Genomic DNA, 16690 nt, shown 5'->3' with positions numbered 1-16690 from the left:
TTTCGTGCTCGGAACCGACACGAATCGAAAGGATAAGGGAAGGGGGTGCGGGATCGACACGGTTTAGGGGGTGGGACACAGATGGCGTGCTCCTATTTAGCCCGCACGATACGTCGTTACTCCGTGCAAGCTAAACTTTGGCGTGCTTCAGATCGATCCTTGTGGACAACGAGCTCTCTTGTCCGTTCCCTTCTCCCCTCTTGCGTTGTCTCTGGATTTTCTTTCGCCGTGTTCCAGGCCGTTGATATTAGGTGTCGACGGCAGATGGCCCACCCTTCCCCTATCACGGCAGGTTTTGACCACCAAAGCACTATTCAATTGTCGTTTCGTGCTCGGAACCGTCGTCGAGCCAAAAGGATAAAGAGGGGGGCGGGTGCGGGATCGACACGGGTTAGGGGGGGTGGGACACACACATTGTGTGCTCCTATTCCGCCCGCCCGATACGGCGTTACTCCGCCCAAGCTGAACCAACAAAGCGCAAAATAACAAGGCATTTGCCATCTACATCGATCCGTACGCGCTTAAGTTTAGCTCCGCGTTGACCAAGCACTGGGCATGAGATCATCATAATCAAAAAAAATTCCCATTTTAATTTTTTTTGGAAGCATGGCATATTCACCATAGGCATTCCCCAGTAATTGTTTGGCCCCCTTGAGCTGGGCATAAACATCGGTTGGTACCACAACAAGTACCACCAAGGATATATCCACAGTGAGCAGTTTGTTTAATGGCTATAATAATAAAATAAAGAAGAAAGAAATGGGTTTGTTGAGACGAAACTGAAACTGAAACTGAAACTGAAACTGATAGGCGCACCCGGGGCCGTCCGTCCCCAAAGTTACGGTCTTTTGTTCGTTTGCGTGCCCTTTTCGGGGGAGCGGAGCGCGCAATCAATCCCTCCACCCCAATAAAGGCACCCCAGGAACAGAAAGCAGAGGAGAGAGACAGTGTAGAGAGAGAGAGAAAGAGAAAGCGAGCGTCTTCCTCCTCCGTCCGTCCCCAGACTCCGGCGGCGGCCCATTCCGCGGCGTGCGGGCGGCGCATGGCGGGGAGCGAGGACGGATCGGTGGCGTAGGTGAGCCCCGCACTCCTCCCCCGATTCGCGCCTGCCTTTAGGCCCGGATTACTAGTGATTAAGATAAGCGGCAGTTCGTTTCTTTGCTTGCTCGCTTGCGTGGGGCGGCGGGTTGCTTGCAGTGCGGGTGAAGGGGGGGATGTGGATTTGTTTGCCTGTCTGTTTATTTTGTGTGGGGAGGGAGATTGGAATCGCGTGGCCGGAAGCGGCGGCGCTGGCTTTGCCTTGCTGCGCAGCTTATGCTTCTCCCCCTCTCCCTTCTTCCTCTCCCTTCTTCCTCCTCCTCCTCCATACGCTGCCTGGTTGCCTTCCGCAGGGAGAGAAGCAACCGGCACGGCTGCTCTGCTTATCCCACCTTCCCTGCTGCTGAGTTCCCCATCTCCCCCTATTTCAAGCCGCATCATCCCCTAGTACCAGTACAAATTAAGCTGCTCCTGCTCCCGCATTAGCACCCCACCAATCCCATCACCAACCCTCCTCCGCTTCCACTGCTTCTGCTTCCACTTCGATTGGTGGTGAGTCGCTGCCTGCTCTCAATCGATCTCTCTCTCCCTCCCTCCCTCCCCCAATCCACTTCGATCTGCGGTTTTCCGCCAATATTTTACCCCTCCGGCTCTGACCATGGGCATACATACGTGCTAGTAGTATTCTGTTCTGCAATTTGGGGATCTTTTTGTCCGATTTACAGTAGTACTACTACTCATGGGCTCGCGCAACACCGCGTAGTCAATCCCAGGACACTTGTCAATAAATTACTCTTGCTGCTGCTGTTGTTGTACTACTGGTAGGATAATAAAATAGGTCTGTCGAGTTCGAACAAGAAGATGGATAGATTCATAGATTGATTGGGGAAGTAAGTAAATAAAAACAAACGGCGGGCGGTCCTTATCTTGTTTCTACCACCCCTGAAAGCCCTAGAAAGTACCCACCTTTTTCCATTTTATTATTAGTATTATCTGAGATTATTCCGCGAGGAACAGCTTTAGATTTTCCCGGCCACCGCCTCCTCTGCTGACGACCTTTTTGGTCGTCTCCTTCTTCTCCTTCCCCAGCACCGCACCATTCCATTCCGGCCTTTTCCTCCCCGGATTCCGTCCAGAAACGGCAGTAGGTTTCCATTTCTTGATAACGGGGGGCGGTTCCACCGTTTCTTCCCCTTTTGCCTCGACACCCTTTCCATCCGTGAGATTTAGAATCTTCCGCCTGTTTTTCCGTTGCAAAAAATTCTAGTAGGTCACGCGGTATCACCGTGTCATGGTTTCTAAAATTAGCACTCCGTTCACCCCCAAAATCACGAGTTTTTTCAACCTTAAATTAGGCAGTTTCTTGAATATTAATCTGATTTTATTTGTATTATTAGTGCATTATGTGTCTGCCCATCTCATCAAATTTAGCCGGCATTGCATGCATGCGTGCGGTTGCTGGGGCAGTGGGGCTTTCTGTTCCGGGGCGGCGACGTCCCGGAGCAGCAAGGCAGTTGCTGCTATCTGCACAGCATTCTCTGCTTGCTTGTATCTTTCTTTCGCCTCGTTGTCCACTAATTGGTTCCTGGCCCGGCAGGCAGTTGAGGGGCTGAGGAGGTGAAGAGACAAGGAAAGAAGAAGGAAGAAAGAAGGCGATACCATGGTGATAGCTTCCGGAGTGATTGACAGGGGACACCTGTCCTCGTTCGGCGGCCCACCGCCAGACTCGTCGTCGTCGTCCTTCTTCTCCGAAGATCTTGTCCCCACAGAGGTCAGCAAAAAAGTAGTAGAAGATAAAAAGAGATGGAGATAGAGCCCGTGTTTGGTTTCTGTTGGCAAATAATGCGGAGTAGCAGTAGCGGTTGCGCCCCACATGATTCGTTTTCTTACAAATATATATATGCTTTGATATAATGCAGAGGCAGGTTGGGTTCTGGAAATCGGAGTCAATGGTGGATCAGAGAGGTGCGTACCATGCTTCCATTTCAAAATTCTGCGATAATTGTTTTGTGGCTGTTGCTTCTTGCGTGGTTGGAGGTGTTCAGTTGGGGTGTCCTCTTCTCAATTCATGCCGCGGCCTAAATAAAATGCCCTGGTTCTCCTTCACGCTTGCCCGGTGTTGGTAGTTGGTACAGTGCTGGAATTATTGATGCTCCAATAAAATTTCCACTGAAAATAGACAGGGATGCATACCTAACTTGCCTGCCTTATCCAGCTCGTACCTTGGGGGGCAGTTTGAAACTTGTGTTTCATGTTTTTCGGGGAGATTTTTCTGGCTGGCATTTATTCCGGTCATCTCCGGCCAGTTCATTGTAGCTGATCCAACCAACTGGCTGAAACCAGAAATTAGGCTGTTGCATCGATTCGGTTCAGTTTTTTTTTTCCTTGCCGAGGAAATCCCACCTGGATTAGTTATATGTTACCTAATAATATAGGCGTCCGATTTTAGTAGCATTTCGGTCTGGTAGGTGAAGATATCAGTGGTGCGGTGCGATTCGGCAGGGAATGAGTGGGGACGTTTTCTTACAGTGGGAATGGTTATGGAATGTTGGCTGAAGACAGTTTGGTAGGAATTAGTTGGGAGGTTAACTAAACACGGTTAGCAGTTAAATGCCATGATCAACTTGTCATTTAACACATGCTTTCCAAGCTTTGCGGCATGGTGATGGCCCTTCAGGAACTGACAGTTTCCATTGATGGCAGGGAGCAAGCCAGCTTTTGCTTCTCCGCTTGAGAAGATCCATCCGATGGGGGCGAATCCTGAAGGCGGTCTGGAACAGACAGGAGGCCAAGTCTTCAAGGGCCTGGATGCCCTTCGCGTCAGCAAAGCGATGGGGCAAGGAAATGCTTCGACTTCGCCGTCGGCATCCTGGGGTGATATGCTCACGACCCCCGGATCTAGATTCGGCTTGTCTGCTAGAGAGGCGGCTATTGCTGAAACAGCCAGTGGCAACTGTGAGTTTCTTTCTTTGCTCTCAGCTATTACTTCTTTCTGCAGTGTTTCTTCTTCTTCTTTGCCTTGATGATCGTTTGCCTTGCGTTTTTGCAGCGAGAATAATGGCCACCGGTGTTTGCGGCCAGTCTGCTGATGCACTTAGCTTCATCTGCGAGGGAGATGAAGCTCTAGGGTCCATGGAGGAAGTTGAAGCTCAAACTATTGGAGATCTTCTACCAACCGATGATGATTTGATATCGGGCGTCATCGATGGCTTTGAACTCTCTGGCCTGTCTATCAACCAGGATGACGCCGATGAAGATATATTTGGCACTGGAGGAGGGATGGAGCTTGAGAATGATGATTCCATTTCCGTTAAAGGTGCAAGAAATCTCGAAGGATCCTCCAAGTGCCATTTTCCTGGGGAGCACCACATCAACAAATGCCCTTCCAGAACTCTTTTCGTCACAAACATTAACACCAACGTTCTTGATTCTGATCTAAGAGTTCTATTTCAGGTTTTCAACTTTTTTCCCTTCTTATACTTCTTGAAGGTTCGTTTATTTTTGTTAAACGCTGCCCTTTTAAACTCGTATTATATCTACACTACAGCAATATGGGGACGTACATAAGCTTTACACCTGCAAGGAACATGGGTATGTAACAGTGTCTTACTATGACATACGATCTGCCCAAAACGCAATGAGAGCACTCCATGGCAAGCCCCTGGGGCTGGTGAAGCTTGATGTGCAATTCTGCATTCCCAAGGTAAACATACTACCAGTTATTTTCTACTAGTAGACATATCATGTGTTCTACAATGTCAATTTCCGCCTTTGATGTTACCTGCTGGTTATGCAACAATGCTTATTTGAAACTCTAGAAAACCATGTGTGTTCCCATATTTTGTGTAATTACGTTGTTTGCAAATTTATGTATTTGCTAGTTCTAGGAACTACTGCTATCATTCGAAAAACTTTTCTCTTCACTTCACATCGCCTTAATTTCTTAGCACTGGACATCTTACAAATGTTTTGATGCTGTTATGGTGTGCTACTTCTGTAGGGAAATGCTTCAGATAAGGATATGAGCAAGGGAATTTTGGTGGTGTCTAACATCGATCCTTCTGTTTCCAATGATGATCTTCTCCAAGCACTTACTGTTTATGGTGATGTGAAGGAGGTAATGGTACTTTCAAAGTCCGCTTTGTAAAATCAGGAGCCCCAACCTGTAATGACCCTTTTTGTTGGTTATAGATTTGCAGGGCTTCTACAAGCTGTAATAAGAAACTCGTAGAGTTCTACGATGTCAGAGCAGCAGAAGCAGCACTATATGACCTTAATAAGGGTGCCATCTCAGGCCCAAAAATCAAGGCTGAAGTTAGCAATCCTGGAGGGACAATTTTTGGGTAATTTGTGCTGTATACTGCTGCCTTTGTTCGTACGGGATTGATATAGTGTGGGGATCTAATATTCTCTGTCTCTATTCCTAACAGCTTGAGGCAACAGTATCCGAGAGAGTGGAAGCTTGATGGTTCCCCTCGCCAGCCTAGAAACTCTCCACCTGGGATCATTGGTATGATACATGACTGAACATATTCATCAGATTCTACATTTCATTTTGTCTAAACATTTTGCAACCTTGGATGTGTCAAACAGGAGGCCCTAAAAGTCATGAGAACAGCAATCTGCATAATTTATTTTCTCCGGTTAGTCCGCAATTGGATAGATCACCCCATGGCATCGCTTCAAGTGGCCCTCAGAAGCTGTCGTCGCCTATCAGAATTGAACCTACACGCCAGTACAATAACCAAGCTGCTATTGGTGAACTTGGCGGATCACTTGGTCAAGGAAACTTCGGGCAAGGAATGCAGATGTTCCACCCACACTCACTGCCGGAGAGTCAAAACGGTATTTGTAATATCTCCAAGTCCATGACATCAAGTGGCAGGAGTGCTGGCTTCAGAGTGGATGGAGTGGATTACAGTCATCTCCAGAAAGTGGGTTCTGGTAGCCTTCATGGTCATTCCTTCGATCAAAATAACGAAGGTAAAAATCACCAGCTTGGACTGTTTTTCATTGTCTCCTGTAAACCTTTAGTTTTACCTGTTCAGCATGGATTTGTAAAATCGCTGCTTTGTTTTTTACCTGTTCAGCATGAATAATAACTTGCTCTATTCCATTAAACAATAGATGTGCATGAACATGATAAGAGATAAGGTAGGATTCCAAATACAGAAAAATATGAGAGCCTACTATCTCTAGCAACTAGGACAATATCAGTTACACATCAGTACTGTTGGAATGCTCGGTACCTTGATAGAAATATGTTGAAGCATGTACCAATGTTATATACTTCATGGAGATTGTTCATTTCTATTTGAAACTGAATAAACATAAAACATTTCCTTTCGCAGCATTTGGGCCTGCCGGAGTTGGAAGTTTTCCCCTCAATGGACACCACTACAGTTGGAATAACTCAAATGCTTTTCCTCAAAGCCCCTCCTCTCCAATGCTGTGGTCGAATGTGCAGCACCCGGGGCCCATGCATGGTTATCCTGGTGTCGTGCCACCCCACTCACTGAATAATGGTGCTTATCCTATGGATCAACACCACATGGGCTCAGCTCCAAACAATGGAGGCAGTTTCAGAAACGCGCGCTCAGTTCATCCAGGGTCTCTCGGGAGTGTAGGGTTTCCTGGTAGCCCTCAAATGTATGCATCAGATGTCCCTGTCTTCGCACCTGCCAGGGGAAGTTACAGGGAGACCATGTTCTCTCCAGTTGGCGCTGGATTCCCGTCGCTGCAACAAATGTGCAATGCAATGAGCCGAAGGAACCCTATGGTCCAGGTTTCCGCTTCCTATGATGCTACAAATGATCGGATGAGGAGCCGCAGACATGATGGAAACGCTGTCCAGCCAGAGAACAAAAGGCTATTTGAGCTTGACATTGAGCGCATAGCAAAGGGTGAAGACCCACGCACCACGCTGATGATCAAAAACATTCCTAACAAGTACGTTTGCACTGCTTTCCAGCTTTGTCTTCCACATTAACGAGGGGTCGTTTTTTCTGTGTGCTCACACTTCCATGTGCTCTCAACAGGTACAACTGTAAACTGCTTCTGGGCGTCATTGATGAGAATCACCGTGGAACCTATGATTTCGTCTACCTTCCGATCGACTTCAAGGTAAGTTCTTTCTCCTAGTGTGAAGGTCGGAATTTGCGGCAGAATTTCTAGGCACTGACGCTGCAATCTATGCTTTCCTCAGAACAAATGCAACGTGGGCTATGCTTTCATCAACATGACCGATCCGCAGCACATAATTCCCTTTTACAAGGTATATACGTACACCCTGACCTTACTAGCTGATGATAGTAACTTGTAAGAGCTATATCCTGCTTACCAATTCAGTATACATTTGCAGACGTTTAATGGCAAGAGATGGGAAAAATTCAATAGCGAGAAGGTGGCAACGCTCGCGTATGCTAGAATCCAGGGCAGGAATGAATTGGTTTCTCATTTTCGGAACTCTAGCCTGATGAACGAAGACAAATGGTGCCGCCCTATACTCTTCCACAAGGATGGCCCGAACGCAGGGGAGCAGGTACGAGTTCATATCAAACTCTCGGTTTCACTTCTGTAGACCAGGTTGGATTATAGCTAATAGAGAACCATACTGGTTTTCGTCGAGTCTGTCGTATTTCATTCATCTGTTTACGTGTGTGATGCATCACAGAAGTCAGTTAACACTTGCATACTCCATGCCGACAAAATCATCTGATGATATGGAATGATTAACATGGAGCTCTATTCATGCAATTTTTGTGGCAGGAACCTTTCCCTGTCGGGAACAACATCCGGCCTAGGTCCGGGAGGAACAGGCCGCTCCACAGCGCGGACACCAGAGGGGATGCGAGCCTGTCGACCTCGCCCAACCAGGAGAACTCCAGCCGCAGGGCCAACGCGGCGGCCGAGGGCGACGACTCGATCTTCGCTCACTAACTGGAGAACAGAGAAGAAGCTGCTGCAATAAATCACCCCCAGTTTTGCTATTTGTTTTTCTCCCCGGCAAGGCTGGGGGCATGGTAGCGAGTTCGGACGGTCTGCCGGCGATTCGCCGTAAGTAAGTTGCCCTTGCCCTCGTGCTTGCCCCGCCGACGAACTAGAGTTCGGAGGGACGGCGAAAATGCGCAGGAGGTGATGTGCGTTTTGGGTTTAGGGTTCTGAGGGTTGGAAACTTGTACAGTTGAGTTGGAGGGGTGTTGAATGCTAATCTGACCTGAATGTTTTTAATTTAAACTTGGTTAATTTTGCTCGGATTATCTTCTCATCTTGCTGTTTTTGCTGTGTGTGAGTGCCATGCTTTGGGTGTCTAAACGCTTCTACTGATCATGACCAATGTGATGGCTAGCATGAACACTGATGCAACCCAAACATTTGAAGTTCTATATTTGTACCAATTCAAACATCTCCAAGTGAAGATGCTTGAGTTGAGACAGACCAAGAACTTCAAATATTTGCCGGTGCATCATTTTGAGACAATAAAATATTAAAAAAAAACTTTTTTAAGAATATACCCTGAAGTCCTACAAATTTGCAGTGGGGTTTTACCCTAGTATTTCCCTTGCAGTGTGTTTGGTAACTTTTGGGATGAGGAATGGGAATTTAGAGGAGAGAGTTGTAACGAGATTAGACATGAAAACTGTAATTTTGTTTGGTATTTGATGAGTATTACACGCTGGGATTTGAGAGGGGTCTTTGTTCCCTTGTTTGCTTAGTGGGAACTCGTAGCGAAACAACCGAGAGATTACAAACATAAGTTACGGTGAAAGGACGAGATGTTCTCTATAAATTAATTCCCTCTCAATTACCACCTCCTTCCCCGTTAATAAAACGGTGGGAATTAGACTCTAGACTCCTATCCCTAGTAAATTCTCATTCCCTCCCATCAAACAGGTAAGGCCAACTCCAACCGTCGATCCCAAATGGACATTCGATTTGTTCGGATTTCGTCCATTTGTTCGGATTTCGTCCATTTGGGGGGTTGGAATCCTCTACAATACTGCACCCTGATGTAGTTCAGATGACAGGTGGGGTCGAGTCCACATGAAAGCGACCGTACTGCATCATAGGCTACTGTAGTGGATCCTAACCCCTATTTGGGTCGGCAAAATGGACGGTCGTGTCCAGTTTTCGGCTGTTTTCGGCTCTGCCGATTTGTGCACCCGACCAGACAGACGCATCTCAAACTGTCCGGCTAGGAGGTTAAAAAAATGCATGCCACACATTTAAAAACATAAAGATAAACTAAATTAAACATTACTAAAATCTAAAGCAGTCCACAAAAGTCCCGGCCACTCATTAAACTTAAGTTAATTTAAAAGACATAAAAAAAAGCTTCGATGCTACCGCCGTCTTCACGCGCCGCCGTCCTCCTCGTCATCGTCCATGGTGAGGTCGACGTACAGCGGTGGATGCAAGAGGTGGGCTGGTGTGCCCATGTGGTGGATGCCTGGCCGGAGGAGTCTGCACCACCTCTTCCCGTTGTGAGGAATGATCCGGTGAACGTTGTGAGGAATTTGAGAGGGATCTTGGTTCCACACAGCGATAGGGGGCTCCTCCAGCACCTCCTCCTTGACAGCCATGTCCAGCTTCGGGATGGCAACGTCACCGGCCGTGGAGAGGGCCATCATCGTTTTGAGGCCCTCCCATTGGGCCTCATCGTGGGTGCAGATGAGTCCTCCATCACCCGCCTCATGAGCTCCGCCTCCTCCTCGTCGATCATGGGAGGTGGTGACGGCGGGGACAGGGAGGGAGACGGCGTCGACGTGAGGTCGCGCACGCTCGCACGACTGGGGCGGGCTGAGAGCACACGTGTGGCGGGCAAGGCGGGCCCGTGCCGGGCTCGGAGGATGATCGACAAAAAAAGATTGCTGCTGCGGGTCGTGCTCGTCGCGGAACCACGTATCCCACAACAGGGAATCGACAGCGTGCCTATGGTTGTAGAGCAGATCCGGTGGCAGGCGGACGCGTCGACAATCGATCTCCTCACGGCAGGCGTGGCCGCTCATCGAGACCGGCGGGATGGGCAACCAATCAGCGGAGAGATGTCACTTGTCGGGGAGGTGAACGTCGCTCCACGGGAGCGGCGTCCCCGTCTCCCAATAACTTTTGCATATGTCTGCCTGTACGTACGACCGAGCACGCATTGGGGCCTTCGGCGGCGAGATGCTAAACATTGCGGTGGCGAAGTTGGTGGCTGGGGCCAGAGGAGGAACCAGCCTCGTGGTCGCCAGACCATGGCGGCCGGTGAGAAGGAGCAGAGAGCTAGGGTTTGGTGTCCGGGTTCGAGGAGGCAGCTAGGGTTTGGTGTCGGGGTTCGAGGAGGCACGCCGGGACGAGACCCCCAACAAAAGAAGTTGTATTAGAGAAAGACAAGAAACAATTTTTTTTAGGAGAGGTGCCTCCGAAACAAGCACATCTCCGTCTCATTCCTTCCAGTCTCACACAACTCCTCTACACCACACGCAATACCTACTTGTACAACAACTGTTCTGAGAACCATGAAACTAGATGGAAGAACCTCAAGACAGCATTTCAAACACCCCATCGATTTAAAATAGTGCACAGCAGTTTCGCCCCAACCCAAACACTGTAAATATGTCCCAAGTTCATATAGAGAAATATATACCATTGATATCTTCCCCTGTAAAAAACCTGGTCCAAATTTACAAGGTTTGGTTTTCGAACATAAAACTAACATGCAATGTATTTTGAAAACTAGGACTATCACACCAATCATCATAAGTCCATAACCATAACCTGATAGATAGATAATATCCAGGATCCATATAGCAGGAGGGGTACGGCATCAACTTAACTTACAAGGTTCCGACCCAAAACAACTGCCAGCAGCAGCAGCAGCAGCAAATCCAGTTCCAATTCCAGTCTCCAGACAAGAGACAAATGGATAAAGCAGTCTTGCAAATATATAAACTATATATATAATACGCGACCCGCCAAAAAACAGAGCTTCTTCTTCTTCAATGGTGGGCATCAGCCTCGGCGCCGCTCCTCTGACGCCACCGCCCCTCCCGACGGCCTTCAGTTGCCGGCCTTGGTGTTGCTCCTGGTCCTGGAAGCAGGGCTCCCACCAGCCACCGCGCCGCCGCTCCTTGTCGCACAGCGAGGGGTGCTCGCAGCGGCAGGGGTGGTCTCTTCAGCCGCGGCAGGGCTTGTCTTCTTCCTCTTACCGCCACCAGCTGCGGCGGCGGCGGCCTTCTCTTCGGCCGCAGCAGGGCTGGCCCTCTTCCTCTTACCGCCGCCAGCTGCGGTACCTGCAGCCTCAGCACGCCCCTTGCGCTTCTTCTGAAGCTTCTTGGCACCTTCTTCTTCCTTGTCTTCAGCCTTCTCAGCGTCCTCTTCAGCGGCATTTTCCGCATCAGTAGCGGCGGCAGCAGTGGTCTTGATCTTCTTCTCATCTTTGGCTTCCTCCTCCTCGTCTCCCTTGCGCTTCAGAGGCTTCTTCAGCTCATCCTTGGCATCGACCACGATCTTGACGACAGCATCCTCTTCCCCAGCCTTGTTCTCGGCACCATCGTCGTTCTCTTCCTCATTCAGGCTGCTGTCGTCCTCCTCTTCCTTCTCCAGAGCATCCTCCTCATCGTCATCGTTTTCCTCGGCAGATCCCTCCGCGTCTGTCTTTTCCTTGGCGGCCTTGGCGAGCAGGTTGTCGATCAGATCCTTCATCTCAATGTTAATCTGCAACACAAATACCATAAGGCATCCGTCAGCAAACATATTTTACAAGCTGCATCATGCTTTCATCAGAAGTGTGTTTAATTACATACCTGTGGGTTCTCCAGGAAGTCGCAAATGTCAGTCGGGCAGGAGGGGCAGTTCTTCACAATCTTCTGCGCCCGCAGAGTGCGGCCGCCCCTGCTTCTTTCCCTCATAGAACCCTCATCGCCAAACGCAGCGGTCAAGCAAGCTTTGCAGAAGTTATGACCACAGGGAGTGGTAAGTGGTTCCTTCATCACATTCTTGCAAATGGAACACCCAAACTCTGCATATGACAAAACAAACACAAGCACGCATTAAGAGAATGAATGCTCCGAATAGATTCCAGCTCTTTAAGCCAAACAGAGCGTAGCAATCGAAACACACGGCAAAAACACTAACCCTTCAGCAGCCTCTCGTTCATGGACATATGCGCACGCTTCTGGTACTTCCTGAATTGCTTGTCAGTTTCAGGATCGCCTGACTGGGCGGGCTTCTTGCTGATTGGCGGAGGCTTCACCCACTTCCAGCCTTCATTTTCCTATAATAACAAACAGATACAGATCAGTGGTGATGGATGTATGCTTGTAAGTGAACACATCAGAAGAAGACAATCGCGTGGACATACAACATAGTCCCATGAGGGGGATCCTGCCCTTTCAGTTATGTCAGTGGCACCTTGCAGCTCCTTAATCTTGGGCAGGGGCCTTGGCCGGTCACCATGAAGATCACTAAAACCCAGATACCACAACATCAGTGTAAGTAACGATTGTTGTTTTCAAGACAAAAGCACATTGCCAAAACAAAATGTAATCATTTTGTCAAAACCTGGTCCATGGAGCTGGTTCATTGTCGCATCGTACGAAGAGATACCTGCAGACCTTGTACGTACCCTGAGACGGAAATCAACAGAATACACATTATCTTCCATTCAGTGGCACAAGGTATAGAGCAGCAACATGGATCCTCTGTACAGGAATTGAAATTACCTGAACACCAATCTTCCTCCAGCATTTCTCAATCCTGTAGACTCCATCATACCGCACACCAGTTTCAGGAGCATATGAAGAGCGCTTCTCTTTGTGGGACCTTTTTAAAATAGTATAGACAAATATAAATAAGATGATATAAGCAGAACAGTGGATGGTCTCCATATATGCAGCACATGTAACAATGAAAACAAATCAAGGCAAGGCAATAATTAACAGTTTTACCACTGTCAAGCTAACAGTGCCATACTGTCATGTCAACTAAGTACTTATGAAATGCTGATGTATTTGAGGAAAATAATTATGGTAAGAAAAACGTACCGCACAACCCTGACAGGGTAACCCTTCTTGCAACTAAGACGCAGAGCAGCATTCATCTTGTCAAATTTCTGGTCAGAAGATTGCTCCTTGTTTGTTCGCTTGTTGCCACTTAGGTCTCTTCCACCACTGTTAGTACAAATTATTTACAGAAATGTAAGTGCGCACATGTAGGATCAGACACAAAAGTACAACGATAAAGGAAGTGAGCAAGCTAGCAAACCTTCCGGTATACAGGAACCACTCCCCATGGTCCTCATCATCTATGTAACCACCCGACAGCGCCACTGACTGGGCACCATGCTCTGACTGGCCAGCAATACCAGCAACATGAGGGAAATGAGCGCCCCACTGCCTGCACTCAAGGCGGTCTTCCCAGGTTTCCCCGACCAGCACACCAAGGCGCCTTTTGGGGTCGTTCTCTGCCGGAATGGGGCCGAAATGATCGGGTGCAATGGTCACAAAGATCTGGCCACTTGAAGCATTCGCCTTCCCAGCCTTCTTTGCTCTGTCAGTTGTGAAAGCCTTGTCGGGTCTAGCCTCATTTCTGATGTAATGAACAGGGTTTCCCGAGCCACCTGCGCTGGCATTCTTTGCAGTCCTAGCCATTCGGATAACCGCAACCAACGCTGCATTAATCCTCGGCTGCGAAGCCATTTTGGATGGGATTGGTCCCCGGCATTTCCCACATGTCCTTTTTCCACTGTTGACCCACTTCTCAAAGCATTTCAAACAGAAGTTGTGGCCACATGGTGTCTACAAAGATTCAAAAGTAGAATGTAGTGATCAGAGATAGCACCAAATGTATAAAAGCAGGAGTATGTTATCCTGAGTATTCAGAACAGAAAAATAACATACAAGGAAAGCTTGAATATGAAATCGTAATCAAACATAACATCGCATAAAAACACAAGCAGATATCGTTACTGACAGATTATACACAGAAGTAATCATAGTTTTCAGCTTAAAAAGCTTGTGGACATGACAAGTAACAGCGTCCTTTCAAATATAGTGACAGTTAAAAGAAGGCTATGCATGTGTCCAGAACCATGTTAAAGAGAGGCTATGTCAAGCAACCTTTTATGCCAGCAGAGAGTGTCAACAATAGTTGCTGACTAAGATTATTACAAAACCAAAAGGGCAAAGGGTGCTTCACATGCCCTGGTCTGACCAACCAAAGCAGGTATTACAGATCAAGAGCTAGCCAATAACTATGATGAAACATGTTTGTCAAACAACATATTGACTGGAATCACAAATAGGGAGGAACATGCATAGTCAAAACATGAACCAGCAACCTGGGTTCAAGGACTTACCCCAGCACAGTATGCCAGCTGGCTAAGGTATGTAGCTAAACCTGACTCAACTTAAAGTAGCATTCATGATGAAATTAACATGAAAGCATGCTTTCAGCAAACTCTCAAAAGAAACCAAAGATTGGCCAATGCCAAGTATCAGTCGCTTTAAGTTGTATACTAATACTCTGCTAATCAACATTGAAGGAGTTTAGACATTTGTGTATAACAAACATTACTTCATTCATATATCATGACGATGTTTTTACCCCTTTGAACTGCAGCATAGGCCATGTATTTAATCATGTTGCCCTAGTGAGTAGATACTACTCCCTCTGTCCCAAAATATAAGAACGTTTTTAATACTACACTAGTGTCAAAAACATTCTTATATTATGGGACGGAGGGAGTAGCAAATATAAGGGCAAATCATTAGGTCTGTGACTGCACGCTAGCAGTTCAAGGGGCAAACAAACCCAAAAAGGTGAACAGACTTATCAAACCAGCAAAAGGAGCAGGAAAGCAAGGCCATCAACAGCAAGTTGCAAATGACATTACACCACAGATGACCAGCCTATCCAGGCATCATTTTAATTTTAACGAACACACCACAGGAGCTCCCCTGGGCCAAGTGGCCAGGTTACTACAATTTTTAGCAGCTGTTAAAGTTCACAGGTGATTACCCCACAACAGACAAAGCTGTGATCCTTTACTTCTATTTGACTAGAGACAAGCACTGAACTGCTGTCATCAGGAAAATACATGGTGCTGGAGTAATAACAACAAATAGACCACATGTGCAGATGTAAGCAATGCTGAACAATGCTCCCAGGCAAACGACATTCATGCCATAGGTGACTAATAAGCCCACAAACAAATGAGGTTGTGATCCTTTACTCCTATCTAACTAGAGACAAGCACCGAACACGCAAACAAGCAATCATCAGAAAATAAATGATGGTGTAGCGATAACAACAAACAGGTCACAGCTGTTCTAGAGTTGGGATTTATATATGTGCAGATGTAAGCAATGGTTAACACTACTTGCAGATGATTAAGTTTGCAGGTGATTAGCCACAAACAGACAAGTCTGTCATCCTTTACACCTATCTAACTACAGACGAACACCGAAAATGCATGCCATCATCAGAAAACAAATGATGATGTGGCAATAACAGCAAATAGACCACGGCTGTCCTAATGCTATGAATTATATGTGCAGATGTAAGCAATGACCAAGACTAAGATGGATCATTACTAGCGGGTGCCTCTAATTATCAGGGGATTATCTCGCAGCAAAGGGAGGCTGTGATCATTGCAGATGTAAGCAATGATTATCAGGGGATTATCTGACCAAAGATAAGCACAGAACATCCATATGAAAATAAAACAATCATGTAGAGATTACATTACAGCTACAACAGCAAACAAAAAACACAGAAGGCAATTGACCGTCTTTGAAGCGCATCTGAACAAAATGTGGATGTCAGAGCAGAGATGAAGCGACGGCTTAAAGGGGATGATGAGTGATGATTATGCAGGGAGAAATGTTAGCAGTGACCCAGACGCAGATGATGGATCATTACTACCGCAGTCTGCACGGCGCATCTAATGATGCCGGATTTACTAACCATTATGCCAACAAGCGCGCACAGACAAAAAGATTGCATTTTTTGCAGCGTGCGACGGGAGATCTATCGGCGCCGCGGACATACGCACAGTGAATAATTGCGGATTTAATCATGGGCATTAATTTGAAAACTGACGGGGAGGGGAGGGGAGGGTGATTGGGGAGTGCTCACGGTGACGGGGCGCTCGGGGAGCTTCATGCAGAAGACGCAGCTGAAGTTCTTGCCGACGATCTCGAGGGCGTTGTCCTCGTCCTGCTCGTCCTCGTCCTCGTCCTCATCACCGCCGGCGGCGGCGGCGGCGCCCTTCCCGCCGAGGAGCTCCTGGCGGCGCCGGGCCTTGTCCTGCTCGGTGAGGGAGGCGTCCGCCTCGATCTCGCGGATGGCGGCGAGGAGGCCGGACCCGCCGCCGGCGCCGCCCGGCGCGGCGGTGGGCGCGGGGGCCGGGGCCGCCGCGGAGGAGGGGGAGGCGCCGTCGTCGTCGCCGGAGCAGTCGGGGCAGGCCCAGTTGGCTGCGTCGGCGAGCGCGGGCGGGCGCGAGAGGCAGGGCGAGTGCCATGGCGTGGCGCAGGTCGCGCACCGCAGCAGCTCGACCTCCGGCGGCGCCGCGGCGCGGCACACCATGCACACCCCGTCCCCGTCGCACGGCAGGTCCGGCATCTCGCTCCTCCGCGTGGCCGGCGGCGGCGAGGGGTGGGGATTGGGG

At 48.3% G+C, this 16690-nt stretch overlaps 2 protein-coding genes across 3 annotated transcripts; one reads left to right on the top strand and one right to left on the bottom strand.

Annotated features, from left to right (window-relative positions):
• Positions 1 to 925: 925 nt before the first annotated feature.
• Positions 926 to 8305, top strand: LOC119315089 (protein MEI2-like 3). 2 transcript variants are annotated; one of them, XM_037589764.1, is made up of 15 exons: positions 926 to 1075; positions 2636 to 2809; positions 2958 to 3003; positions 3742 to 3993; positions 4088 to 4491; positions 4586 to 4741; positions 5039 to 5155; positions 5230 to 5381; positions 5469 to 5548; positions 5632 to 6021; positions 6390 to 6987; positions 7077 to 7161; positions 7244 to 7312; positions 7400 to 7579; positions 7807 to 8305. In XM_037589764.1, exons 2-15 carry the CDS (start codon positions 2699 to 2701, stop codon positions 7975 to 7977), a joined length of 2811 nt encoding a protein of 936 aa, XP_037445661.1. In that variant the 5' UTR covers positions 926 to 1075; positions 2636 to 2698; the 3' UTR covers positions 7978 to 8305. The 2 variants fall into 2 exon arrangements, with proteins under 2 accessions (XP_037445661.1, XP_037445669.1); XM_037589772.1 differs by lacking the exon at positions 926 to 1075 and adding an exon at positions 1343 to 1590.
• Positions 8306 to 10744: 2439 nt separating this feature from the next.
• LOC119315080 (E3 ubiquitin-protein ligase ORTHRUS 2-like) lies at positions 10745 to 16676 on the bottom strand. The gene is made up of 9 exons (XM_037589753.1): positions 16159 to 16676; positions 13285 to 13817; positions 13065 to 13190; positions 12744 to 12843; positions 12583 to 12647; positions 12383 to 12485; positions 12157 to 12295; positions 11826 to 12040; positions 10745 to 11736 (listed from the first exon to the last, which is right to left on the bottom strand). The coding sequence occupies exons 1-9, from the start codon at positions 16642 to 16644 to the stop codon at positions 11080 to 11082; spliced, it is 2424 nt and encodes an 807-aa protein (XP_037445650.1). The 5' UTR covers positions 16645 to 16676; the 3' UTR covers positions 10745 to 11079.
• Between the last annotated feature and the right edge of the window lie 14 nt (positions 16677 to 16690).

This window comes from Triticum dicoccoides, chromosome 1B (genome assembly GCF_002162155.2).
Source record: "Triticum dicoccoides isolate Atlit2015 ecotype Zavitan chromosome 1B, WEW_v2.0, whole genome shotgun sequence".
Classification (NCBI taxonomy): Eukaryota; Viridiplantae; Streptophyta; class Magnoliopsida; order Poales; family Poaceae; genus Triticum; species Triticum dicoccoides.
This window is presented reverse-complemented; position numbering and strand designations above follow the sequence as displayed.

Coding starts and splice junctions, on each gene's coding strand:
- LOC119315089 (XM_037589764.1), top strand. CDS start 2,699: ATGGTGATAGCTTCCGGAGTGATTGACAGGGGACACCTGTCCTCGTTC. Junction 4,742..5,038: donor TGCAATTCTGCATTCCCAAG/GTAAACATACTA, acceptor CTACTTCTGTAG/GGAAATGCTTCAGATAAGGA. Junction 7,313..7,399: donor ACATAATTCCCTTTTACAAG/GTATATACGTAC, acceptor ATACATTTGCAG/ACGTTTAATGGCAAGAGATG.
- LOC119315080 (XM_037589753.1), bottom strand. CDS start 16,644: ATGCCGGACCTGCCGTGCGACGGGGACGGGGTGTGCATGGTGTGCCGC. Junction 12,844..13,064: donor TACCCTGTCAGGGTTGTGCG/GTACGTTTTTCT, acceptor TATTTTAAAAAG/GTCCCACAAAGAGAAGCGCT. Junction 12,648..12,743: donor GGAGGAAGATTGGTGTTCAG/GTAATTTCAATT, acceptor TTTCCGTCTCAG/GGTACGTACAAGGTCTGCAG.